The sequence below is a fragment of the Engystomops pustulosus genome, chromosome 10 (assembly GCF_040894005.1).
Source record: "Engystomops pustulosus chromosome 10, aEngPut4.maternal, whole genome shotgun sequence".
Classification (NCBI taxonomy): Eukaryota; Metazoa; Chordata; class Amphibia; order Anura; family Leptodactylidae; genus Engystomops; species Engystomops pustulosus.
The window spans coordinates 226,419-254,184 of NC_092420.1; the positions used below are offsets into that span (position 1 = coordinate 226,419).

Genomic DNA, 27,766 nt, shown 5'->3' on the forward strand with positions numbered 1-27,766 from the left:
TGGGGTCTTGTCCGGGGGCTGTTCTGCGGTGTGGTCTGGGGTCTGGTCTGCGGTCTGGTCCGGGGGCTAGTCTGCGGTCTGGTCCGGGGGCTAGTCTGCGGTCTGGTCCGGGGGCTGGTCTGCGGTCTGGTGCGGGGTCTGGTCTGCGGTCTGGTGCGGGGTCTGGTCTGCGGTCTGGTCCGGGGGCTGGTCTGCGGTCTGGTCCGGTGGCTGGTCTGCGGTCTGGTCCGGGGGCTGGTGCGGGGTCCGGTCTGCGGTCTGGTCCGGGGGCTGGGGTCTGGTCCGGGGTCCGGTCTGAGGTCTGGTCCGGGGTCTGGTCTGCGGTCTGGTCCGGGGGCTGGTCTGGGGGCTGGTCTGCGGTCTGGTGCGGAGGCTGGTCTGGGGGCTGGGGTCTGGTCCGAGGTCCGGTCTGCGGTCTGGTCCGGGGTCCGGTCTGGGGTCTGGTCTGCGGTCTGGTGCGGGGGCTGGTCTGCGGTCTGGTCTGGGGGCTGGGGTCTGGTCCGGGGTCCGGTCTGTGGTCTGGTCCGGGGTCCGGTCTGCGGTCTGGTCCGGGGTCCGGTCTGCGGTCTGGTGCGGGGGCTGGGGTCTGGTCCGGGGTCCGGTCTGTGGTCTGGTCCGGGGTCCGGTCTGCGGTCTGGTCCGAGGGCTGGTCTGCGGTCTGGTCCGGGGGCTGGTCTGCGGTCTGGTCCGGGGGCTGCTGCGGGGTCCGGTCTGCGGTCTGGTCCGGGGGCTGGGGTCTGGTCCGGGGTCCGGTCTGAGGTCTGGTCCGGGGTCTGGTCTGCGGTCTGGTCCGGGGGCTGGTCTGCGGTCTGGTGCGGGGTCTGGTCTGCGGTCTGGTGCGGGGTCTGGTCTGCGGTCTGGTCCGGGGGCTGGTCTGCGGTCTGGTCCGGGGGCTGGTGCGGGGTCCGGTCTGCGGTCTGGTCCGGGGGCTGGGGTCTGGTCCGGGGTCCGGTCTGAGGTCTGGTCCGGGGTCTGGTCTGCGGTCTGGTCCGGGGGCTGGTCTGCGGTCTGGTGCGGGGTCTGGTCTGCGGTCTGGTGCGGGGTCTGGTCTGCGGTCTGGTCCGGGGGCTGGTCTGCGGTCTGGTCCGGGGGCTGGTCTGCGGTCTGGTCCGGGGGCTGGTCTGGGGGCTGGTCTGCGGTCTGGTGCGGAGGCTGGTCTGGGGGCTGGGGTCTGGTCCGGGGTCCGGTCTGGTCCGAGGTCCGGTCTGCGGTCTGGTCCGGGGTCCGGTCTGGGGTCTGGTCTGCGGTCTGGTGCGGGGGCTGGTCTGCGGTCTGGTCTGGGGGCTGGGGTCTGGTCCGGGGTCCGGTCTGTGGTCTGGTCCGGGGTCCGGTCTGCGGTCTGGTCCGGGGTCCGGTCTGCGGTCTGGTGCGGGGGCTGGTCTGCGGTCTGGTCTGGGGGCTGGGGTCTGGTCCGGGGTCCGGTCTGTGGTCTGGTCCGGGGTCCGGTCTGGGGTCTGGTCCGGGGGCTGGTCTGCGGTCTGGTCCGGGGGATAGTCTGCGGTCTGGTGCAGGGTCTGGTCTGCGGTCTGGTGCGGGGGCTGGTCTGAGGTCTGGTCCGGGGGCTGGTCTGAGGTCTGGTCCGGGGGCTGGTCTGAGGTCTGGTCCGGGGGCTGGTCTGTGGTCTGGTCCGGGGGCTGGTCTGCGGTCTGGTCCGGGGGCTGGTCTGCGGTCTGGTGCGGGGGCTGGTCTGCGGTTTGGTCCGGGGGCTGGTCTGCGGTCTGGTCCGTGGGCTGGTCTGCGGTCTGGTCTGGGGGCTGGGGTCTGGTCCGGGGTCCGGTCTGTGGTCTGGTCCGGTCCGCGGTCTGGTCCGGGGTCCGGTCTGGGGTCTGGTCTGGGGGCTGGGGTCTGGTCCGGGGTCCGGTCTGTGGTCTGGTCCGGTCTGCGGTCTGGTCCGGGGTCCGCTCTGGGGTCTGGTCTGCGGTCTGGTGCGGGGGCTGGTCTGCGGTCTGGTCTGGGGGCTGTGGTCTGGTCCGGGGTCTGGTCCAGGTCCGGTCTGCGGTCTGGTCCGGGGTCCGGTCTGCGGTCTGGTCCTGGGTCCGGTCTGCGGTCTGGTCCGGGGTCCGGTCTGCGTTCTGGTCCGGGGTCCGGTCTGCGTTCTGGTCCGGGGTCCGGTCTGCGGTCCGGGGGCTGGGGTCTGGTTCGGGGTCTAGTCTGTGGTCTGGTTCGGGGTCTGGGCTGGGGTCTGGTTCGGGGTCCGGTCTGCGGTCTGGTCCGAGGTCCGGTCTGCGGTCTGGTCTGGGGTCCGGTCTGGGGTCTGGTCTGTGGTCTGGTGAGGGGGCTGGTCTGCGGTCTGGTCCGGGGTCCGGTCTGGGGTCTGGTCTGTGGTCTGGTGCGGGGGCTGGTCTGCGGTCTGGTCCGGGGTCCGGTCTGCGGTCTGGTCCGGGGTCCGGTCTGTGGTCTGGTCCGGTCTGTGGTCTGGTGCGGGGTCCGGTCTGCGGTCTGGTGCGGGGTCCGGTCTGCGGTCTGGTGCGGGGGCTGGTCTGGGGTCTGGTCTGTGGTCTGGTGCGGGGGCTGGTCTGCGGTCTGGTCCGGGGTCCGGGGGCTGGGGTCTGGTCCGGGGTCCAGTCTGTGGTCTGGGGTCCGGTCTGTGGTCTGGTCCGGGTCCGGTCTGCGGTCTGGTCCGAGGTCCGGTCTGCGGTCTGGTCCGGGGTCCGGTCTGGGGTCTGGTCTGTGGTCTGGTGCGGGGGCTGGTCTGCGGTCCGGTTTGGGGTCCGGTCTGTGGTCTGGTCTGTGGTCTGGTGCGGGGGCTGGTCTGCGGTCTGGTCCGGGGTCCGGTCTGCGGTCTGGTCCGGGGTCCGGTCTGCAGTCTGGTCCGGGGTCCGGTCTGCGGTCTGGTGCGGGGTCCGGTCTGCGGTCTGGTGCGGGGTCCGGTCTGCGGTCTGGTCCGGGGGCTGGACTGCGGTCTGGTCCAGGGTCTGGGGTCTGGTTCGGGGTCTGGTCTGTGGTCTGGTTCGGGGTCTGGTCTGTGGTCTGGTTCGGGGTCTGGTCTGTGGTCTGGGGTCTGGTCCGGGGGCTGGGGGCTGGTCTGCGGTCTGGCCCGGGGGCTGGTGCGGGGGCTGGTCTGCGGTCTGGTCCGGGGGCTGTGGTCTGGTCCGGGGTCCGGTCTGAGGTCTGGTCTGCGGTCTGGTCCGGGGGCTGGTCTGCGGTCTGGTCCGGGGGCTGGTCTGCGGTCTGGTCCGGGGGCTGGTCTGCGGTCTGGTCCGGGGGCTGGTCTGCGGTCTGGTCTGCGGTCTGGTCTGCGGTCTGGTCTGGGGGCTGGTCTGCGGTCTGGTGCGGGGGCTGGTCTGCGGTCTGGGGGCTGGGGTCTGGTCCGGTCTGAGGTCTGGTCTGCGGTCTGGTCCGGGGGCTGGTCTGCGGTCTGGTCCGGGGGCTGGTCTGCGGTCTGGTCCGGCGGCTGGTCTGCGGTCTGGTGCGGGGGCTGGTCTGCGGTCTGGTGCGGGGGCTGGTCTGCGGTCTGGTCCAGGGGCTGGTCTGTGGTTTGGTCCGGCGGTCTGGTCTGGGGGCTGGTCTGCGGGCTGGTCTGGGGGCTGGTCTGCGGTCTGGTCTGCGGTCTGGTCTGTGGTCTGGTCTGGGGGCTGGTCTGCGGTCTGGTGCGGGGGCTGGTCTGCGGTCTGGGGGCTGAGGTCTGGTCTGGGGTCCGGTCTGAGGTCTGGTCTGCGGTCTGGTCCGGGGGCTGGTCTGCGGTCTGGTCCGGGGGCTGGTCTGCGGTCTGGTCCGGGGGCTGGGGTCTGGTGCGGGGGCTGGTCTGCGGTCTGGTGCGGGGGCTGGTCTGCGGTCTGGTCCGGGGGCTGGTCTGCGGTCTGGTCCAGGGGCTGGTCTGTGGTTTGGTCCGGCGGCTGGTCTGGGGTCTGGTCTGCGGTCTGGTCTGGGGGCTGGTCTGCGGTCTGGTGCGGGGGCTGGTCTGCGGTCTGATCCGGGGGCTGTGGTCTGGTTCGGGGGCTGTGGTCTGGTCCGGGGGCTGTGGTCTGGTCCGGGGGCTGGTCTGTGGTCTGGTCCGGGGGCTGGTCAGCGGTCTGGTCTGGGGTCTGGTCAGCTGTCTGGTCCGGGGTCCGGTCTGGGGTCTGGCCTGCGGTCTGGTCTGGGGGCTGGGGTCTGGTCCGGTCTGTGGTTTGGTCCGGGGTCCGGTCTGCGGTCTGGTGCGGGGTCCGGTCTGCGGTCTGGTGCGGGGGCTGGTCTGCAGACTGGGCTGGGGTCTGGTCCGGGGGCTGGTCTGCGGTCTGGTCCGGGGGCTAGTCTGTGGTCTGGTGCGGGGTCTGGTCTGCGGTCTGGTGCGGGGTCTGGGCTGCGGTCTGGTGCGGGGTCTGGTCTGCGGTCTGGTCTGGGGGCTGGTCCGGGGTCCGGTCTGAGGTCTGGTCCGGGGCTGGTCTGCGGTCTGGTCCGGGGGCTGGTCTGCGGTCTGGTCCGGGGGCTGGTCTGCGGTCTGGTCCGGGGGCTGGTCTGCGGTCTGGTCCGGGGGCTGGTCTGCGGTCTGGTCCGGGGGCTGGTCTGCGGTCTGGTCCGGGGGCTGGTCTGCGGTCTGGTCTGGGGGCTGGTCTGCGGTCTGGTGCGGGGGCTGGTCTGGGGGCTGGGGTCTGGTCCGGTCTGTGGTCTGGTCCGGGGGCTGGTCTGCGGTCTGGTCCGGGGTCCGGTCTGGGGTCTGGTCTGCGGTCTGTTGCGGGGGCTGGTCTGCTGTCTGGTCTGGGGGCTGGTCTGTGGTCTGGTCTGCGGTCTGGTCCGGGGGCTGGTCTGCGGTCTGGTCCGGGGTCCGGTCTGCGGTCTAGTGCAGGGGCTGGGGCTGGTCTGCGGTCTGGTGCGGGGGCTGGTCTGCGGTCTGGTCCGGGGACTGGTCTGTGGTCTGGTCTGCGGTCTGGTCCGGGGGCTGGTCCGCGGTCTGGTCCGGGGGCTGGTCTGCGGTCTGGTCCGGGGGCTGGTCTGCGGTCTGGGGGCTGGTCTGCGGTCTGGTCCGGGGGCTGGTCTGCGGTCTGGTCCGGGGGCTGGTCTGTGGTCTGGTCTGGGGGCTGGGGTCTGGTCCGGGGTCCGGTCTGTGGTCTGGTTCGGGTCCGGTCTGCGGTCTGGTCCGGGGTCCGGTCTGCGGTCTGGTCCGGGGTCCAGTCTGCGCTCTGGTCCGGGGTCCAGTCTGGGGTCTGGTCTGCGGTCTGGTGCGGGGGCTTGTCTGCGGTCTGGTGCGGGGGCTTTTCTGCGGTCTGGTCTGGGGGCTGGGGTCTGGTTCGGGGTTTGGTCTGTGGTCTGGTTCGGGGTCTGGTCCGGGGGCTGGTCTGTGGTCTGGTTCGGGTCTGGTCTGCGGTCTGGTCTGCGGTCTGGTCCAGGGGCTGGTCTGCGGTCTAGTCCGGGGGCTGGTCTGCGGTCTGGTCCGGGGGCTGTTCTGCGGTCTGGTCCGGGGGCTGTTCTGCGGTCTGGTCCGGCGGCTGGTCTGCGGTCTGGTCCGGGGGGCTGGTCTGCGGTCTGGTGCGGGGGCTGGTCTGCGGTCTGGTGCGGGGGCTGGTCTGCGGTCTGGTCCAGGGGCTGGTCTGTGGTTTGGTCCGGCGGCTGGTCTGGGGTCTGATCTGCGGTCTGGTCTGGGGGCTGGTCTGCGGTCTGGTCTGCGGTCTGGTGCGGGGGCTGGTCTGGGGGCTGGGGTCTGGTCTGGGGTCCGGTCTGAGGTCTGGTCTGCGGTCTGGTCCGGGGGCTGGTCTGCGGTCTGGTCTGGGGGCTGGGGTCTGGTCCGGGGTCCGGTCTGCGGTCTGGTCTGTTGTCTGGTCCGGGGGCTGGTCTGCGGTCTGGACCGGGGGCTGGTCTGCGGTCTGGTCCGGCGGCTGGTCTGCGGTCTGGTGCAGGGGCTGGTCTGCGGTCTGGTGCAGGGGCTGGTCTGCGGTCTGGTCCAGGGGCTGGTCTGCGGTTTGGTCCGGCGGTCTGGTCTGGGGGCTGGTCTGCGGGCTGGTCTGGGGGCTGGTCTGCGGTCTGGTCTGCGGTCTGGTCTGGGGGCTGGTCTGCGGTCTGGTGCGGGGGCTGGTCTGCGGTCTGGGGGCTGGGGTCTGGTCTGGGGTCCGGTCTGAGGTCTGGTCTGCGGTCTGGTCCGGGGGCTGGTCTGCGGTCTGGTCCGGGGGCTGGTCTGCGGTCTGGTCTGGGGGCTGGGGTCTGGTCCGGGGTCCGGTCTGCGGTCTGGTGCGGGGGCTGGTCTGCGGTCTGGTGCGGGGGCTGGTCTGCGGTCTGGTCCAGGGGCTGGTCTGTGGTTTGGTCCGGCGGCTGGTCTGGGGTCTGGTCTGCGGTCTGGTCTGGGGGCTGGTCTGCGGTCTGGTGCGGGGGCTGGTCTGCGGTCTGGTCCGGGGGCTGTGGTCTGGTCCGGGGGCTGTGGTCTGGTCCTGGGGCTGTGGTCTGGTCCTGGGGCTGTGGTCTGGTCAGGGGGCTGTGGTCTGGTCCGGGGGCTGTGGTCTGGTCCGGGGGCTGTGGTCTGGTCCGGGGGCTGTGGTCTGGTCCGGGGGCTGGTCTGTGGTCTGTTTCGGGGGCTGGTCAGCGGTCTGGTCTGGGGTCTGGTCAGCTGTCTGGTCCGGGGTCCGGTCTGGGGTCTGGTCTGCGGTCTGGTCTGGGGGCTGGGGTCTGGTCCGGTCTGTGGTCTGGTCCGGGGTCCGGTCTGCGGTCTGGTGCGGGGTCCGGTCTGCGGTCTGGTGCAGGGTCCGGTCTGCGGTCTGGTGCGGGGGCTGGTCTGCAGACTGGGCTGGGGTCTGGTCCGGGGGCTGGTCTGCGGTCTGGTCCGGGGGCTAGTCTGTGGTCTGGTGCAGGGTCTGGTCTGCGGTCTGGTGCGGGGTCTGGGCTGCGGTCTGGTGCGGGGTCTGGTCTGCGGTCTGGTCTGGGGGCTGGTCCGGGGTCCGATCTGAGGTCTGGTCCGGGGTCTGGTCTGCGGTCTGGTCCGGGGCTGGTCTGCGGTCTGGTCCGGGGGCTGGTCTGCGGTCTGGTCCGGGGGCTGGTCTGCAGTCTGGTCCGGGGGCTGGTCTGGGGGCTGGGGTCTGGTCCGGTCTGTGGTCTGGTCCGGGGTCCGGTCTGCGGTCTGGTCCGGGGTCCGGTCTGGGGTCTGGTCTGCGGTCTGTTGCGGGGGCTGGTCTGCTGTCTGGTCTGGGGGCTGGTCTGTGGTCTGGTCTGCGGTCTGGTCCGGGGGCTGGTCTGCGGTCTGGTCCGGGGTCCGGTCTGCGGTCTAGTGCAGGGGCTGGGGCTGGTCTGCGGTCTGGTGCGGGGGCTGGTCTGCGGTCTGGTCCGGGGGCTGGTCTGTGGTCTGGTCTGCGGTCTGGTCCGGGGGCTGGTCTGCGGTCTGGTCCGGGGGCTGGTCTGCGGTCTGGTCCGGGGGCTGGTCTGTGGTCTGGTCTGGGGGCTGGGGTCTGGTCCGGGGTCCGGTCTGTGGTCTGGTTCGGGTCCGGTCTGCGGTCTGGTCCGGGGTCCGGTCTGCGGTCTGGTCCGGGGTCCAGTCTGCGCTCTGGTCCGGGGTCCGGTCTGGGGTCTGGTCTGCGGTCTGGTGCGGGGGCTTGTCTGCGGTCTGGTGCGGGGGCTTGTCTGCGGTCTGGTCTGGGGGCTGGGGTCTGGTTCGGGGTTTGGTCTGTGGTCTGGTCCGGGGGCTGGTCTGTGGTCTGGTTCGGGTCTGGTCTGCGGTCTGGTCTGCGGTCTGGTCCGGGGGCTGGTCTGCGGTCTAGTCCGGGGGCTGGTCTGCGGTCTGGTCCGGGGGCTGGTCTGCGGTCTGGTCCAGGGGCTGTTCTGCGGTCTGGTCCGGCGGCTGGTCTGCGGTCTGGTCCGGGGGCTGGTCTGCGGTCTGGTGCGGGGGCTGGTCTGCGGTCTGGTGCGGGGGCTGGTCTGCGGTCTGGTCCAGGGGCTGGTCTGTGGTTTGGTCCGGCGGCTGGTCTGGGGTCTGATCTGCGGTCTGGTCTGCGGTCTGGTCTGGGGGCTGGTCTGCGGTCTGGTCTGGGGGCTGGTCTGCGGTCTGGTGCGGGGGCTGGTCTGCGGTCTGGGGGCTGGGGTCTGGTCTGGGGTCCGGTCTGAGGTCTGGTCTGCGGTCTGGTCCGGGGGCTGGTCTGCGGTCTGGTGCGGGGGCTGGTCTGCGGTCTGGTGCGGGGGCTGGTCTGCGGTCTGGTCCAGGGGCTGGTCTGTGGTTTGGTCCGGCGGCTGGTCTGGGGTCTGGTCTGCGGTCTGGTGCGGGGGCTGGTCTGCGGTCTGGTCCGGGGGCTGGTGCGGGGGCTGGTCTGCGGTCTGGTCCGGGGGCTGTGGTCTGGTCCTGGGGCTGTGGTCTGGTCCGGGGGCTGTGGTCTGGTCCGGGGGCTGTGGTCTGGTCCGGGGGCTGTGGTCTGGTCCGGGGGCTGTGGTCTGGTCCGGGGGCTGGTCTGTGGTCTGTTTCGGGGGCTGGTCAGCGGTCTGGTCTGGGGGCTGGTCAGCGGTCTGGTCTGGGGTCTGGTCAGCGGTCTGGTCTGGGGTCTGGTCAGCTGTCTGGTCCGGGGTCCGGTCTGGGGTCTGGTCTGGGGGCTGGGGTCTGGTCCGGGGTCCGGTCTGTGGTCTGGTCCGGGGTCCGGTCTGCGGTCTGGTGCGGGGTCCGGTCTGCGGTCTGGTGTGGGGGCTGGTCTGCAGACTGGGCTGGGGTCTGGTCCGGGGGCTGGTCTGCGGTCTGGTCCAGGGGCTAGTCTGTGGTCTGGTGCAGGGTCTGGTCTGCGGTCTGGTGCGGGGTCTGGGCTGCGGTCTGGTGCGGGGTCTGGTCTGCGGTCTGGTCTGGGGGCTGGTCCGGGGTCCGGTCTGAGGTCTGGTCCGGGGTCTGGTCTGCGGTCTGGTCCGGGGCTGGCCTGCGGTCTGGTCCGGGGGCTGGTCTGCGGTCTGGTCCGGGGGCTGGTCTGCAGTCTGGTCCGGGGGCTGGTCTGCGGTCTGGTCTGGGGGCTGGTCTGCGGTCTGGTGCGGGGGCTGGTCTGGGGTCTGGTCCGGGGTCCGGTCTGTGGTCTGGTCCGGGGTCCGGTCTGTGGTCTGGTCCGGGGTCCGGTCTGCGGTCTGGTCCGGGGTCCGGTCTGGGGTCTGGTCTGCGGTCTGTTGCGGGGGCTGGTCTGCTGTCTCGTCTGGGGGCTGGGGTTTGGTCCGGGGTCCGGTCTGCGGTCTGGTGCAGGGGCTGGGGCTGGTCTGCGGTCTGGTGCGGGGGCTGGTCTGCGGTCTGGTCCGGGGACTGGTCTGTGGTCTGGTCTGCGGTCTGGTCCGGGGGCTGGTCTGCGGTCTGGTCCGGGGGCTGGTCTGCGGTCTGGTCCGGGGGCTGGTCTGCGGTCTGGTCCGGGGGCTGGTCTGCGGTCTGGTCTGGGGGCTGGTCTGCGGTCTGGTCCGGGGGCTGGTCTGCGGTCTGGTCCGGGGGCTGGTCTGCGGTCTGGTCTGGGGGCTGGGGTCTGGTCCGGGGTCCGGTCTGTGGTCTGGTTCGGGTCCGGTCTGCGGTCTGGTCCGGGGTCCAGTCTGCGCTCTGGTCCGGGGTCCGGACTGGGGTCTGGTCTGCGGTCTGGTGCGGGGGCTTGTCTGCGGTCTGGTCTGGGGGCTGGGGTCTGGTTCGGGGTTTGGTCTGTTGTCTGGTTCGGGGTCTGGTCCGGGGGCTGGTCTGTGGTCTGGTTCGGGTCTGGTCTGCGGTCTGGTCCGGGGGCTGGTCTGCGGGTCAGGTCTGCGGTCTGGTCCGGGGGCTGGTCTGTGGTCTGGTCCGGGGGCTGGTCTGTGGTCTGGTGCGGGGTCTGGTCCGGGGGCTGGTCTGTGGTCTGGTTCGGGGGCTGGTCCGTGGTCTGGTCCGGGGGCTGGTCTGCGGTCTGGTCTGGGGGCTGGTCTGCGGTCTGGTGCGGGGGCTGGGGTCTAGTCCGGTCTGTGGTCTGGTCCGGGGTCCGGACTGCGGTCTGGTCCGGGGTCCGGTCTGGGGTCTGGTCTGCGGTCTGTTGTGGGGGCTGGTCTGGGGGCTGGGGTTTGGTCCGGGGTCCGGTCTGCGGTCTGGTGCAGGGGCTGGGGCTGGTCTGCGGTCTGGTGCGGGGGCTGGTCTGCGGTCTGGTCCGGGGGCTGGTCTGTGGTCTGGTCTGCGGTCTGGTCCGGGGGCTGGTCTGCGGTCTGGTCCGGGGGCTGGTCTGCGGTCTGGTCCGGGGGCTGGTCTGCGGTCTGGTCTGGGGGCTGGTCTGCGGTCTGGTCCGGGGGCTGGTCTGCGGTCTGGTCCGGGGGCTGGTCTGCGGTCTGGTCTGGGGGCTGGGGTCTGGTCCGGGGTCCGGTCTGTGGTCTGGTTCGGGTCCGGTCTGGTCCGGGGTCCGGTCTGCGGTCTGGTCCGGGGTCCAGTCTGCGCTCTGGTCCGGGGTCCGGTCTGGGGTCTGGTCTGCGGTCTGGTGCGGGGGCTTGTCTGCGGTCTGGTCTGGGGGCTGGGGTCTGGTTCGGGGTTTGGTCTGTGGTCTGGTTCGGGGTCTGGTCCGGGGGCTGGTCTGTGGTCTGGTTCGGGTCTGGTCTGCGGTCTGGTCCGGGGGCTGGTCTGCGGGTCAGGTCTGCGGTCTGGTCCGGGGGCTGGTCTGTGGTCTGGTCCGGGGGCTGGTCTGTGGTCTGGTCCGGGGTCTGGTCCGGGGGCTGGTCTGTGGTCTGGTTCGGGGGCTGGTCTGTGGTCTGGTCCGGGGGCTGGTCTGGGGTCAGGTCTGCGGTCTGGTCCGGGGTTTGGTCTGCGGTCTGGTCCGGGGGCTGGTGCGGGGGCTGGTCTGCGGTCTGGTCCGGGGGCTGTGGTCTGGTCCGGGGGCTGTGGTCTGGTCCTGGGGCTGTGGTCTGGTCCGGGGGCTGTGGTCTGGTCCGGGGGCTGTGGTCTGGTCCGGGGGCTGTGGTCTGGTCCGGGGGCTGTGGTCTGGTCCGGGGGCTGGTCTGTGGTCTGTTTCGGGGGCTGGTCAGCGGTCTGGTCTGGGGTCTGGTCAGCGGTCTGGTCTGGGGTCTGGTCAGCGGTCTGGTCTGGGGTCTGGTGAGCTGTCTGGTCCGGGGTCCGGTCTGGGGTCTGGTCTGGGGGCTGGGGTCTGGTCCGGGGTCCGGTCTGTGGTCTGGTCCGGGGTCCGGTCTGCGGTCTGGTGCGGGGTCCGGTCTGCGGTCTGGTGCGGGGGCTGGTCTGCAGACTGGGCTGGGGTCTGGTCCGGGGGCTGGTCTGCGGTCTGGTCCGGGGGCTAGTCTGTGGTCTGGTGCAGGGTCTGGTCTGCGGTCTGGTGCGGGGTCTGGGCTGCGGTCTGGTTGGGGGTCCGGTCTGGTTGGGGGTCCGGTCTGCGGTCTGGTCTTGGGTCTGGTCTTGGGTCTGGTTGGGGGTCCGGTCTGCGGTCTGGTCTTGGGTCTGGTCTTGGGTCTGGTCTTGGGTCTGGTTGGGGGTCCGGTCTGCGGTCTGGTCTTGGGTCTGGTCTGGGGTCTGGTTGGGGGTCCGGTCTGCGGTCTGGTCCGGGGGCTGGTCTTGGGTCTGGTTGGGGGTCCGGTCTGCGGTCTGGTCTTGGGTCTGGTTGGGGGTCCGGTCTGCGGTCTGGTCTTGGGTCTGGTCCGGGGTCTGGGGTCTGGTCCGGGGTCTGGTCTGGGGTCCGGTCTGCGGTCTGGTGCGGGGGCTGGTCTGCAGACTGGGCTGGGGTCTGGTCCGGGGGCTGGTCTGCGGTCTGGTCCGGGGGCTAGTCTGTGGTCTGGTGCAGGGTCTGGTCTGCGGTCTGGTGCGGGGTCTGGGCTGCGGTCTGGTGCGGGGTCTGGTCTGCGGTCTGGTCTGGGGGCTGGTCTGGGGGCTGGTCCGGGGTCCGGTCTGAGGTCCGGTCTGCGGTCTGGTCCGGGGCTGGCCTGCGGTCTGGTCTGGGGGCTGGTCTGCGGTCTGGTCCGGGGTCTGATCTGTGGTCTAGTCCGGGGGCTGGTCTGCGGTCTGGTCCGGGGGCTGGTCTGCGGTCTGGTCCGGGGGCTGTTCTGCGGTCTGGTCCGGCGGCTGGTCTGCGGTCTGGTCCGGGGGCTGGTCTGCGGTCTGGTCCGGGGGCTGGTCTGCGGTCTGGTGCGGGGGCTGGTCTGCGGTCTGGTCCAGGGGCTGGTCTGTGGTTTGGTCCGGCGGCTGGTCTGGGGTCTGATCTGCGGTCTGGTCTGGGGGCTGGTCTGCGGTCTGGTCTGGGGGCTGGTCTGCGGTCTGGTGCGGGGGCTGGTCTGCGGTCTGGGGGCTGGGGTCTGGTCTGGGGTCCGGTCTGAGGTCTGGTCTGCGGTCTGGTCCGGGGGCTGGTCTGCGGTCTGGTCCGGGGGCTGGTCTGCGGTCTGGTCTGGGGGCTGGGGTCTGGTCCGGGGTCCGGTCTGCGGTCTGGTGCGGGGGCTGGTCTGCGGTCTGGTGCGGGGGCTGGTCTGCGGTCTGGTGCGGGGGCTGGTCTGCGGTCTGGTCCAGGGGCTGGTCTGTGGTTTGGTCCGGCGGCTGGTCTGGGGTCTGGTCTGCGGTCTGGTGCGGGGGCTGGTCTGCGGTCTGGTCCGGGGGCTGGTGCGGGGGCTGCTCTGCGGTCTGGTCCGGGGGCTGTGGTCTGGTCCTGGGGCTGTGGTCTGGTCCGGGGGCTGTGGTCTGGTCCGGGGGCTGTGGTCTGGTCCGGGGGCTGTGGTCTGGTCCGGGGGCTGTGGTCTGGTCCGGGGGCTGGTCTGTGGTCTGTTTCGGGGGCTGGTCAGCGGTCTGGTCTGGGGGCTGGTCAGCGGTCTGGTCTGGGGTCTGGTCAGCGGTCTGGTCTGGGGTCTGGTCAGCTGTCTGGTCCGGGGTCCGGTCTGGGGTCTGGTCTGGGGGCTGGGGTCTGGTCCGGGGTCCGGTCTGTGGTCTGGTCCGGGGTCCGGTCTGCGGTCTGGTGCGGGGTCCGGTCTGCGGTCTGGTGTGGGGGCTGGTCTGCAGACTGGGCTGGGGTCTGGTCCGGGGGCTGGTCTGCGGTCTGGTCCGGGGGCTAGTCTGTGGTCTGGTGCAGGGTCTGGTCTGCGGTCTGGTGCGGGGTCTGGGCTGCGGTCTGGTGCGGGGTCTGGTCTGCGGTCTGGTCTGGGGGCTGGTCCGGGGTCCGGTCTGAGGTCTGGTCCGGGGTCTGGTCTGCGGTCTGGTCCGGGGCTGGCCTGCGGTCTGGTCCGGGGGCTGGTCTGCGGTCTGGTCCGGGGGCTGGTCTGCAGTCTGGTCCGGGGGCTGGTCTGCGGTCTGGTCTGGGGGCTGGTCTGCGGTCTGGTGCGGGGGCTGGTCTGGGGTCTGGGGTCTGGTCCGGTCTGTGGTCTGGTCCGGGGTCCGGTCTGTGGTCTGGTCCGGGGTCCGGTCTGCGGTCTGGTCCGGGGTCCGGTCTGGGGTCTGGTCTGCGGTCTGTTGCGGCGGCTGGTCTGCTGTCTCGTCTGGGGGCTGGGGTTTGGTCCGGGGTCCGGTCTGCGGTCTGGTGCAGGGGCTGGGGCTGGTCTGCGGTCTGGTGCGGGGGCTGGTCTGCGGTCTGGTGCGGGGGCTGGTCTGCGGTCTGGTCCGGGGACTGGTCTGTGGTCTGGTCTGCGGTCTGGTCCGGGGGCTGGTCTGCGGTCTGGTCCGGGGGCTGGTCTGCGGTCTGGTCCGGGGGCTGGTGTGCGGTCTGGTCCGGGGGCTGGTCTGCGGTCTGGTCTGGGGGCTGGTCTGCGGTCTGGTCCGGGGGCTGGTCTGCGGTCTGGTCCGGGGGCTGGTCTGCGGTCTGGTCTGGGGGCTGGGGTCTGGTCCGGGGTCCGGTCTGTGGTCTGGTTCGGGTCCGGTCTGCGGTCTGGTCCGGGGTCCAGTCTGCGCTCTGGTCCGGGGTCCGGACTGGGGTCTGGTCTGCGGTCTGGTGCGGGGGCTTGTCTGCGGTCTGGTCTGGGGGCTGGGGTCTGGTTCGGGGTTTGGTCTGTTGTCTGGTTCGGGGTCTGGTCCGGGGGCTGGTCTGTGGTCTGGTTCGGGTCTGGTCTGCGGTCTGGTCCGGGGGCTGGTCTGCGGGTCAGGTCTGCGGTCTGGTCCGGGGGCTGGTCTGTGGTCTGGTCCGGGGGCTGGTCTGTGGTCTGGTGCGGGGTCTGGTCCGGGGGCTGGTCTGTGGTCTGGTTCGGGGGCTGGTCCGTGGTCTGGTCCGGGGGCTGGTCTGCGGTCTGGTCTGGGGGCTGGTCTGCGGTCTGGTGCGGGGGCTGGGGTCTAGTCCGGTCTGTGGTCTGGTCCGGGGTCCGGTCTGCGGTCTGGTCCGGGGTCCGGTCTGGGGTCTGGTCTGCGGTCTGTTGTGGGGGCTGGTCTGGGGGCTGGGGTTTGGTCCGGGGTCCGGTCTGCGGTCTGGTGCAGGGGCTGGGGCTGGTCTGCGGTCTGGTGCGGGGGCTGGTCTGCGGTCTGGTCCGGGGGCTGGTCTGCGGTCTGGTCCGGGGGCTGGTCTGCGGTCTGGTCCGGGGGCTGGTCTGCGGTCTGGTCTGGGGGCTGGTCTGCGGTCTGGTCCGGGGGCTGGTCTGCGGTCTGGTCCGGGGGCTGGTCTGCGGTCTGGTCTGGGGGCTGGGGTCTGGTCCGGGGTCCGGTCTGTGGTCTGGTTCGGGTCCGGTCTGGTCCGGGGTCCGGTCTGCGGTCTGGTCCGGGGTCCAGTCTGCGCTCTGGTCCGGGGTCCGGTCTGGGGTCTGGTCTGCGGTCTGGTGCGGGGGCTTGTCTGCGGTCTGGTCTGGGGGCTGGGGTCTGGTTCGGGGTTTGGTCTGTGGTCTGGTTCGGGGTCTGGTCCGGGGGCTGGTCTGTGGTCTGGTTCGGGTCTGGTCTGCGGTCTGGTCCGGGGGCTGGTCTGCGGGTCAGGTCTGCGGTCTGGTCCGGGGGCTGGTCTGTGGTCTGGTCCGGGGGCTGGTCTGTGGTCTGGTCCGGGGTCTGGTCCGGGGGCTGGTCTGTGGTCTGGTTCGGGGGCTGGTCTGTGGTCTGGTCCGGGGGCTGGTCTGGGGTCAGGTCTGCGGTCTGGTCCGGGGTTTGGTCTGCGGTCTGGTCCGGGGGCTGGTGCGGGGGCTGGTCTGCGGTCTGGTCCGGGGGCTGTGGTCTGGTCCGGGGGCTGTGGTCTGGTCCGGGGGCTGTGGTCTGGTCCGGGGGCTGTGGTCTGGTCCGGGGGCTGTGGTCTGGTCCTGGGGCTGTGGTCTGGTCCGGGGGCTGTGGTCTGGTCCGGGGGCTGTGGTCTGGTCCGGGGGCTGGTCTGTGGTCTGGTCCGGGGGCTGGTCTGTGGTCTGTTTCGGGGGCTGGTCAGCGGTCTGGTCTGGGGTCTGGTCAGCGGTCTGGTCTGGGGTCTGGTCAGCGGTCTGGTCTGGGGTCTGGTGAGCTGTCTGGTCCGGGGTCCGGTCTGGGGTCTGGTCTGGGGGCTGGGGTCTGGTCCGGGGTCCGGTCTGTGGTCTGGTCCGGGGTCCGGTCTGCGGTCTGGTGCGGGGTCCGGTCTGCGGTCTGGTGCGGGGTCCGGTCTGCGGTCTGGTGCGGGGGCTGGTCTGCAGACTGGGCTGGGGTCTGGTCCGGGGGCTGGTCTGCGGTCTGGTCCGGGGGCTAGTCTGTGGTCTGGTGCAGGGTCTGGTCTGCGGTCTGGTGCGGGGTCTGGGCTGCGGTCTGGTTGGGGGTCCGGTCTGGTTGGGGGTCCGGGGTCTGGTTGGGGGTCCGGTCTGCGGTCTGGTCTTGGGTCTGGTCTTGGGTCTGGTTGGGGGTCCGGTCTGCGGTCTGGTCTTGGGTCTGGTCTTGGGTCTGGTCTTGGGTCTGGTTGGGGGTCCGGTCTGCGGTCTGGTCTTGGGTCTGGTCTGGGGTCTGGTTGGGGGTCCGGTCTGCGGTCTGGTCCGGGGGCTGGTCTTGGGTCTGGTTGGGGGTCCGGTCTGCGGTCTGGTCTTGGGTCTGGTTGGGGGTCCGGTCTGCGGTCTGGTCTTGGGTCTGGTCCGGGGTCTGGGGTCTGGTCCGGGGTCTGGTCTGGGGTCCGGTCTGCGGTCTGGTGCGGGGGCTGGTCTGCAGACTGGGCTGGGGTCTGGTCCGGGGGCTGGTCTGCGGTCTGGTCCGGGGGCTAGTCTGTGGTCTGGTGCAGGGTCTGGTCTGCGGTCTGGTGCGGGGTCTGGGCTGCGGTCTGGTCTGGGGGCTGGTCCGGGGTCCGGTCTGAGGTCTGGTCCGGGGTCCGGTCTGCGGTCTGGTCCGGGGCTGGCCTGCGGTCTGGTCTGGGGGCTGGTCTGCGGTCTGGTCCGGGGTCTGATCTGCGGTCTGGTCCGGCGGCTGGTCCGGGGGCTGGTCTGCGGTCTGGTCTTGGGTCTGGTGCGGGGGCTGGTCTGCGGTCTGGTCTGCGGTCTGGTCTTGGGTCTGGTTGGGGGTCCGGTCTGCGGTCTGGTCTTGGGTCTGGTTGGGGGTCCGGTCTGCGGTCTGGTCTTGGGTCTGGTGCGGGGGCTGGTCTGCGGTCTGGTCTGCGGTCTGGTTGGGGGTCCGGTCTGGTTGGGGGTCCGGTCTGCGGTCTGGTCTGCGGTCTGGTTCGGGGTTTGGTCTGGGGTCTGGTCTTGGGTCTGGTCTTGGGTCTGGTTGGGGGTCCGGTCTTGGGTTCGGTCTTGGGTCTGGTCTTGGGTCTGGTTGGGGGTCCGGTTGGGGGTCCGGTGCGGGGACTGGTCTGCGGTCTGGTCCGGGGTCCGGTCTGCGGTCTGGTCCGGGGTCTGGTCCGGGGTCTGGTCTTGGGTCTGGTCTTGGGTCTGGTCTTGGGTCTGGTGCGGGGGCTGGTCTGCGGTCTGGTCCAGGGGCTGGTCTGCGGTCTGGTCCGGGGGCTGGTCTTGGGTCTGGTTGGGGGTCCGGTCTGCGGTCTGGTTGGGGGTCCGGTCTGGTTGGGGGTCTGGTCTGCGTTCTGGTCTGCGTTCTGGTCTGCGTTCTGGTCTGCGGTCTGGTCTGCGGTCTGGTCTGCGGTCTGGTCTGCGGTCTGGTCCGGGGTCTGGTCTTGGGTCTGGTTGGGGGTCCGGTCTGCGGTCTGGTCCAGGGGCTGGTCTTGGGTCTGGTTGGGGGGCTGGTCTGCGGTCTGGTCCGGGGGTTGGTCTTGGGTCTGGTTGGGGGGCTGGTCTGCGGTCTGGTCCGGGGGCTGGTCTTGGGTCTGGTTGGGGGTCTGGTCCGGGGGCTGGTCTTGGGTCTGGTTGGGGGTCCGGTCTGCGGTCTGGTCCGGGGTCTGGTCTTGGGTCTGGTTGGGGGTCCGGTCTGCGGTCTGGTCTTGGGTCTGGTCTTGGGTCTGGTTGGGGGTCCGGTCTGCGGTCTGGTCCGGGGGCTGGTCTTGGGTCTGGTTGGGGGTCCGGTCTGCGGTCTGGTCCGGGGTCTGGTTGGGGGTCCGGTCTGCGGTCTGGTCTTGGGTCTGGTCTTGGGTCTGGTTGGGGGTCCGGTCTGCGGTCTGGTCTTGGGTCTGGTCTTGGGTCTGGTTGGGGGTCCGGTCTGCGGTCTGGTCTTGGGTCTGGTCTGGGGTCTGGTTGGGGGTCCGGTCTGCGGTCTGGTCCGGGGGCTGGTCTTGGGTCTGGTTGGGGGTCCGGTCTGTGGTCTGGTCTTGGGTCTGGTTGGGGGTCCGGTCTTGGGTCTGGTTGGGGGTCCGGTCTGCGGTCTGGTCTTGGGTCTGGTTGGGGGTCCGGTCTGCGGTCTGTTCCGGGGGCTGGTCTTGGGTCTGGTTGGGGGTCCGGTCTGCGGTCTGGTCCGGGGTCTGGTTGGGGGTCCGGTCTGCGGTCTGGTCTTGGGTCTAGTCTTGGGTCTGGTTGGGGGTCCGGTCTGCGGTCTGGTCTTGGGTCTGGTCTTGGGTCTGGTCTTGGGTCTGGTCTTGGGTCTGGTTGGGGGTCCGGTCTGCGGTCTGGTCTTGGGTCTGGTCTGGGGTCTGGTTGGGGGTCCGGTCTGCGGTCTGGTCCGGGGGCTGGTCCGGGGTCTGGGGTCTGGTCCGGGGTCTGGTCCGGGGGCTGGTCTTGGGTCTGGTTGGGGGTCCGGTCCCCCCAGCCAGTGACCTCTCTTATTATTGTGGGTTTTGTCTCGTCAGCGCCTCCAAGAAGAAGATGCAGCGAGTGTCTAACATCTCCATCGCCGTCATGTATTGCATGTATTTCCTGGCCGCGCTCTTCGGATACCTCACCTTCTATGGTAGGTGCTCAGCGGGGGAGGGGCGCTGGGTGCGATGCTCTGCAGGTGCTGGGCCTGATGTGACAGCTACAGGTCATACACAAATCGTCCCTGGAGGAGGGCGAGGCCCAGAAACGTGGAAGAAATTATAGCGCCATAAATCAGAGCACAGGAGGACTGAAGACTGCTCACAGCTGAAGGTTTGCTACAGTTATATCCAGTGCAGGCCGTCCTCTAAACATCCTGGACTCCAGACATACCAGTTACTTTACTGGTCCATTGTAGGGTCCTGCAGCTGCACTGCTCCCCCTATGGTACAGGTCCTGCAGCTGCACTGCTCCCTCTATGGTACATGTCCTGCAGCTGCACTGCTCCCTCTATGGTACAGGTCCTGCAGCTGCACTGCTCCCCCTATGGTACAGGTCCTGCAGCTGCACTGCTCCCTCTATGGTACAGGTCCTGCAGCTGCACTGCTCCCTCTATGGTACATGTCCTGCAGCTGCACTGCTCCCTCTATGGTACATGTCCTGCAGCTGCACTGCTCCCTCTATGGTACAGGTCCTGCAGCTGCACTGCTCCCTCTATGGTACAGGTCCTGCAGCTGCACTGCTCCCCCTATGGTACAGGTCCTGCAGCTGCACTGCTCCCTCTATGGTACATGTCCTGCAGCTGCACTGCTCCCTCTATGGTACAGGTCCTGCAGCTGCACTGCTCCCTCTATGGTACAGGTCCTGCAGCTGCGCTGCTCCCTCTATGGTACAGGTCCTGCAACTGCACTGCTCCCTCTATGGTACAGGTCCTGCAGCTGCACTGCTCCCTCTATGGTACAGGTCCTGCAGCTGCGCTGCTCCCTCTATGGTACAAGTCCTGCAGCTGCACTGCTCCCTCTATGGTACAGGTCCTGCAGCTGCACTGCTCCCCCTATGGTACAGGTCCTGCAGCTGCACTGCTCCCCCTATGGTACAGGTCCTGCAGCTGCACTGCTCCCCCTATGGTACAGGTCCTGCATCTGCGCTGCTCCCTCTATGGCACAGGTCCTACAGCTGCACTGCTCCCTCTATGGTACAGGTCCTGCAGCTGCACTTCTCCCCCTATGGTACAGGTCCTGCATCTGCGCTGCTCCCTCTATGGCACAGGTCCTACAGCTGCACTGCTCCCTCTATGGTACAGGTCCTGCAGCTGCATTGCTCCCCCTATGGTACAGGTCCTGCATGAGCAGGCTTCGGTCACAATGGAAACCATGAGTAAGCTTGTATTGTTCTTTCTATCACTACTCCCATCTTCCCTCAGATCGCGTGGAGTCGGAGCTCCTGCACACATACAGCTACGTGGATCCCTTTGACATCCTGATCCTGTGTGTTCGTGTGGCCGTCCTTACCGCCGTCACCCTGACCGTGCCCATAGTGTTATTCCCGGTAAGAGCAGCGTGGTGTGGGGGGTCCTGGGGGGCACTGACCGCTCTGGCGTTGGCTCCTCCCCTCTGACTTGTCTCTCTCAGGTCCGGCGCGCCATCCAGCACATGCTCTTCCAGCACAAGGAGTTCAGCTGGATCCGGCACACCATCATCGCTGCCGTGCTCCTCACACTCATCAACCTGCTGGTCATCTTCGCGCCCACCATACTGGGAATATTCGGCATCATCGGTGAGGTTCATGGTCTGGAGAGGGTGGACCTGGGCGCAGTGTAACGTCTAGATTGGGGTTGGCAGCAGATAGTCAGGACTTCTTCTGTGATGACCCGGGGTCGGGGCCCCTTGGCGATCGCTCGGTTTCTTAGACGTCTTCCTTCCTTGTGCTGCAGGTGCCACCTCCGCTCCGTGTCTGATCTTCATCTTCCCCGCCATCTTTTACATTCGTATAATGCCCAAAGACAAGGAGCCCAACAAATCACCGCCCAAGATCCTGGTAGGTACTACCCAATCTCCATCCACTTCCTGTATCCCGGACGAGCCCCCAATAACGCATTGTCTCCGCAGGCTGCCTGCTTTGCCGGTCTCGGGGTTCTCTTCATGATCATGAGTCTCAGTTTCATCATCATCGACTGGACAAGTGGAAACAGTAAAAGCAGCGGAAGCCACTAACCCGTCCCTGTAGACCACCCTGCCCCCTCATCACCCCAGGACTTTATATGCTGCTGGCCAATGGTAATGCTTCAGTCTCTCTGTGCCCTGGGAGGGGCTGTCCATGAAGGGAAGGACACCATATTGTCTTCTCTCCTGCCCCAGACATTAGGGGGGAAACATCCATATAATTAAACCAACATATCCATCGTGTGCCAGGTCCTCGGTCCAGCCGTGTGGGAAGGAGTCGGCCATATTTCTCTTCCATTGCATGGCTCCAGGCAGCAGGGCTCTAGATGTAGGAGAAGACTCCTAGGATATAAGACCCAGGATGATGGAGGATCACATGACCTCCTCCGCAGGTGCTCCCCCCCCCCCATCTGATGGAGCCCAGAGCAAGGGTCAAGTGAACCATGAATTGCCCCGTAGTGGTGGGAGATAATCCCTCATCAGATGCCTGCAGAGGAGGGGGCCCCGGGGCCCTGCTGGGCATTTCATGGTACACAAAGAGCGGCATGTATGAAATCCGCTCACGTCTCCGGTCGCTGACAGCCGGGGGGTTCTGTGCCTCGCCGTGCCCCGCGCCTCTTCACTCAGACTCGGCAGAACAATTGCAAAGTGTTTTATATTCTGCACAAGATCCTCAGAGTGGAAGGGGAACAGGAGCCAAACATGTGCCCGGGGGAGGGGTGCAAACACGTAGGGAGGGGGCGCCCTCCAGCCAATCACAGGGGAGACGCTGATAACCATCAACAAACAGGTCACTGCCCCTAACACCATGAGAACCACCGAGGCGCCAACACCCCCCCCCCCCCCTGATTTACCTCCAAGTTCTCACCATCATTGTCCGGCTGCTGCCTGCAGACCCCCAGACCCACAATGCACAGGGAAGATTTAGCATAAGATAGTAAAAGGGCGGAGTTGTGACCACCTGCATTATCTGTGATGACTAGGGCGTTGTAGTGGGAGGGGCTACAATGGCTGGGATCATGTGACCAGGGTGGGCGTGGACTGATGACCTCATCACTAGGAGACTTTGTAAACTGTAAAATAATATTTTGTTCTTATTTTTACATTTTGTAACTACTTTGTATTAATATATAGTAGATTATTAGGCCCCTCCCCCAGCTGGGGGGAGGGGCCTCGCTGGTAACTTTGTAAATTATGACTTTAGTATTTTGGGGAGAAGGAAACATTCACTGAATCTTTATATGTGAAATAAAATATAACACAAACTGCGGCCTCTGATTCCCTGCCGTATCCTCCAGCCGTACAACCCTCATCATGCACCGACAGCCACTACCCCCATCATTTACCGACATTCACTACCCTCATCATGCACCAACATTCACTACCCCCATCATGCACCGACAGCCACTACCCCCATCATGCACCGACAGCCACTGCCCCCGTCATCTACCGACATCCACCGCCCCCGTCATCTACCGACATCCACCGCCCCCGTCATCTACCGACATCCACCGCCCCCGTCATCTACCGACAGCCACCTCCCCCGTCATCTACCGACATCCACCGCCCCCGTCATGTACCGACATCCACCGCCCCCGTCATGTACCGACAGCCACCGCCCCCGTCATCTACCGACAGCCACCGCCCCCGTCATCTACCGACAGCCACCGCCCCCGTCATCTACCGACAGCCACCGCCCCCGTCATCTACCGACATCCACCGCCCCCGTCATCTACCGACAGCCACCGCCCCCGTCATCTACCGACAGCCACCGCCCCCGTCATGCACCGACAGCCACCGCCCCCGTCATGTACCGACAGCCACCGCCCCCGTCATCTACCGACAGCCACCGCCCCCGTCATCTACCGACAGCCACCGCCCCCGTCATCTACCGACATCCACCGCCCCCGTCATCTACCGACAGCCACCGCCCCCGTCATCTACCGACAGCCACCGCCCCCGTCATCTACCGACATCCACCGCCCCCGTCATCTACCGACAGCCACCGCCCCCGTCATCTACCGACAGCCACCGCCCCCGTCATCTACCGACATCCACCGCCCCCGTCATCTACCGACTGCCACCGCCCCCTTCATCTACCGACAGCCACCGCCCCCGTCATCTACCGACATCCACCGCCCCCGTCATCTACCGACATCCACCGCCCCCGTCATCTACCGACAGCCACCGCCCCCGTCATCTACCGACAGCCACCGCCCCCGTCATGTACCGACAGCCACCGCCCCCGTCATGTACCGACAGCCACCGCCCCCGTCATGTACCGACAGCCACCGCCCCCGTCATCTACCGACAGCCAGATGCGGATGCGGTGGGTACGGGGCGGGCAGAGGGCGGATGCGCTGGGTACAGGGCGGGCGGAGGGCGGATGCGGTGGGTACAGGGCGGACGGAGGGCGGATGCGGTGGGTACAGGGCGGGCGGAGGGCGGATGCGGTGGGTACAGGGCGGGCGGAGGGCGGATGCGGTGGGTACAGGGCGGGCGGAGGGCGGATGCGGTGGGTACGGGGCGGGCAGAGGGCGGATGCGCTGGGTACAGGGCGGGCGGAGGGCGGATGCGCTGGGTACAGGGCGGGCGGAGGGCGGATGCGCTGGGTACAGGGCGGGCGGAGGGCGGATGCGGTGGGTACAGGGCGGGCGGAGGGCGGATGCGTTGGGTACAGGGCGGGCGGAGGGCGGATGCGGTGGGTACAGGGCGGGCGCAGGGCAGTGTGGTGATGTCTGTGCCAGGTTACACTGTGGAGCAATGTATGTAGAGGGGGAACATTTCCACACTTGTCCCTCACTGTGTCACATTTCCCATGATGCCCCTCTCTGGCCGCCCACTCGCCCCGTGTGCCCATGACCTCCGCTGTTTCCTCATAGTGAGATAAGCTGCGGATTCACAAACCCCTCATTAATGATTAATCCCTGGGGGGAGAATAGGGGTGTTTGCCCACTGAGCTGACAATCTATCGCACCCATTAAGAAAATCCTAAGATTAGCGCTGCTCTCATACTCTACTCCTGTAAGATACACATCCTGCACTGACACACTGCAACAAAAGGTCAGCACAAGGCTGCGTCCTGCTGTCGTCAGTATACGCCATCGCTTCATGTATTCCCTATAGTCACTTATACATCACTGACACAAAACTATATACACCATATACACTATATACACCATATACACCATATACACTATATATACACCATATACAATATATATATAATATATACACTATATACACACACTATATACACAAAACTATATACACTATATACACCATATACACACTATATACACCATATACACTATATACACTATATACACTATATACACTATATACACACACTATATACACAAAACTATATACACTATATACACCATATACACACTATATACACCATATACACTATATACACACTATATACACCATATACACACTATATACACCATATACACACTATATACACCATACACACACTATATACACCATATACACTATATACACACTATATACACCATATATACACTATATACACCATATACACTATATACACCATATACACTATATACACCATATACACACTATATACACACTATATACACCATATATACACCATATACACACTATATACACTATATACACCATATACACACTATATACACACTATATACACCATATACACACTATATACACCATATACACACTATATACACCATATACACTATATACACACCATATACACTATATACACCATATACACACTATATACACACTATATACACCATATACACTATATACACCATATACACACTATATACACTATATACACACTATATACACACTATATACACACTATATACACCATATACACACTATATACACCATATACACACTATATACACTACATACACCATATACACACTATATACACCATATACACACTATATACACTATATACACCATATACACACTATATACACACTATATACACCATATACACTACATACACCATATACACACTATATACACCATATACACACTATATACACACTATATACACCATATATACACCATATACACTATATACACCATATACACTATATACACACTATATACACTACATACACCATATACACACTATATACACCATATACACACTATATACACACTATATACACCATATACACACTATATACACTATATACACACTATATACACTATATACACCATATACACACTATATACACCATATACACACTATATACACACTATATACACCATATACACTACATACACCATATACACACTATATACACCATATACACACTATATACACCATATACACACTATATACACCATATACACACTATATACACCATATACACACTATATACACCATATACACACTATATACACACTATATACACCATATACACACTATATACACCATATACACTATATACACACTATATACACCATATACACACTATATACACCATATACACACTATATACACCATATACACACTATATACACCATATACACACTATATACACCATATACACTATATACACTATATACACCATATATACACTATATACACCATATACACTATATACACCATATACACACTATATACACACTATATACACCATATATACACTATATACACCATATATACACTATATACACCATATATACACTATATACACCATATACACACTATATACACCATATACACACTATATACACACTATATACACCATATACACTACATACACCATATACACACTATATACACCATATACACACTATATACACCATATACACACTATATACACCATATACACACTATATACACCATATACACTATATACACACCATATACACTATATACACCATATACACACTATATACACCATATACACTATATACACACTATATACACTACATACACCATATACACACTATATACACCATATACACACTATATACACTATATACACCATATACACACTATATACACACTATATACACCATATACACTACATACACCATATACACACTATATACACCATATACACTATATACACACTATATACACTACATACACCATATACACTATATACACCATATACACTATATACACACTATATACACTACATACACCATATACACACTATATACACCATATACACACTATATACACACTATATACACCATATACACACTATATACACTATATACACACTATATACACTATATACACACTATATACACCATATACACACTATATACACACTATATACACCATATACACTACATACACCATATACACACTATATACACCATATACACACTATATACACCATATACACACTATATACACCATATACACACTATATACACCATATACACACTATATACACCATATACACACTATATACACACTATATACACCATATACACACTATATACACCATATACACTATATACACACTATATACACCATATACACACTATATACACCATATACACACTATATACACCATATACACACTATATACACCATATACACACTATATACACCATATACACTATATACACTATATACACCATATATACACTATATACACCATATACACTATATACACCATATACACACTATATACACACTATATACACCATATATACACTATATACACCATATATACACTATATACACCATATATACACTATATACACCATATACACACTATATACACCATATACACACTATATACACACTATATACACCATATACACTACATACACCATATACACACTATATACACCATATACACACTATATACACCATATACACACTATATACACCATATACACACTATATACACCATATACACTATATACACACCATATACACTATATACACCATATACACACTATATACACCATATATACACTATATACACCATATATACACCATATACACTATATACACCATATATACACTATATACACCATATACACTATATACACCATATACACACTATATACACACTATATACACCATATATACACTATATACACCATATATACACTATATACACCATATATACACTATATACACCATATACACACTATATACACCATATACACACTATATACACACTATATACACCATATACACTACATACACCATATACACACTATATACACCATATACACACTATATACACCATATACACACTATATACACCATATACACACTATATACACCATATACACTATATACACACCATATACACTATATACACCATATACACACTATATACACACTATATACACCATATACACTACATACACCATATACACACTATATACACCATATACACACTATATACACCATATACACACTATATACACACTATATACACCATATACACTACATACACCATATACACACTATATACACCATATACACACTATATACACTATATACACCATATACACACTATATACACCATATATACACCATATACACACTATATACACACTATATACACCATATACACTATATACACCATATACACACTATATACACTATATACACCATATACACACTATATACACCATATACACTATATACACACTATATACACCATATACACTACATACACCATATACACACTATATACACCATATACACACTATATACACTATATACACCATATACACACTATATACACCATATACACACTATATACACACTATATACACTATATACACCATATACACACTATATACACCATATACACACTATATACACACTATATACACCATATACACTACATACACCATATACACACTATATACACCATATACACACTATATACACTATATACACCATATACACACTATATACACCATATACACACTATATACACCATATACACACTATATACACACTATATACACCATATACACACTATATACACCATATACACACTATATACACCATATACACACTATATACACACTATATACACCATATACACACTATATACACCATATACACACTATATACACCATATACACACTATATACACCATATACACACTATATACACACTATATACACCATATACACACTATATACACCATATACACTATATACACACTATATACACCATATACACTATATACACACTATATACACCATATACACACTATATACACCATATACACACTATATACACCATATACACACTATATACACCATATACACACTATATACACCATATACACCATATACACACCATATACACACTATATACACTATATACACACTATATACACCATATACACACTATATACAATATATACACTCACCGGCCACTTTATTAGGTGCACCATGCTAGTAACGGGTTGGACCCCCTTTTGCCTTCAGAACTGCCTCAATTCTTCGTGGCATAGATACAACAAGGTGCTGGAAGCTCCTCAGAGATTTTGGTCCGTAGTGACATGATGGCATCACACAGTTGCCGCAGATTTGTCGGCTGCACATCCATGATGCGAATCTCCCGTCCCACCACACCCCAAAGATGCTCTATTGGATTGAGATCTGGTGACTGTGGAGCCATTTGTGTCCAGTGACCTCATTGTCATGTTCAAGAAACCAGTCTGAGATGATTCCAGCTTTATGACATGGCGCATTATCCTGCTGAAAGTAGCCATCAGATGTTACAGGGTACATTG

The 27,766-nt window shown here is 62.0% G+C and overlaps 1 protein-coding gene across 4 annotated transcripts in view; it reads left to right on the plus strand.

Annotated features, from left to right (window-relative positions):
* Nucleotides 1-21,268, plus strand: part of LOC140103705 (sodium-coupled neutral amino acid transporter 3-like) — a 105,278-nt gene extending 84,010 nt beyond the window's left edge. For 3 of the 4 annotated variants that reach the window (XM_072126900.1, XM_072126898.1, XM_072126899.1), the window contains 5 exons: nt 17,895-17,995; nt 19,265-19,389; nt 19,473-19,617; nt 19,775-19,878; nt 19,950-21,268. In XM_072126900.1, coding sequence (XP_071983001.1) covers nt 17,895-17,995; nt 19,265-19,389; nt 19,473-19,617; nt 19,775-19,878; nt 19,950-20,054 — 580 coding nt within the window. In that variant the 3' untranslated portion in view covers nt 20,055-21,268. The remainder of the gene's footprint in view (nt 1-17,894; nt 17,996-19,264; nt 19,390-19,472; nt 19,618-19,774; nt 19,879-19,949) is intronic. The other variant, XR_011850164.1, reaches the window with a different exon arrangement.
* The last annotated feature ends 6,498 nt before the right edge of the window (nt 21,269-27,766 follow it).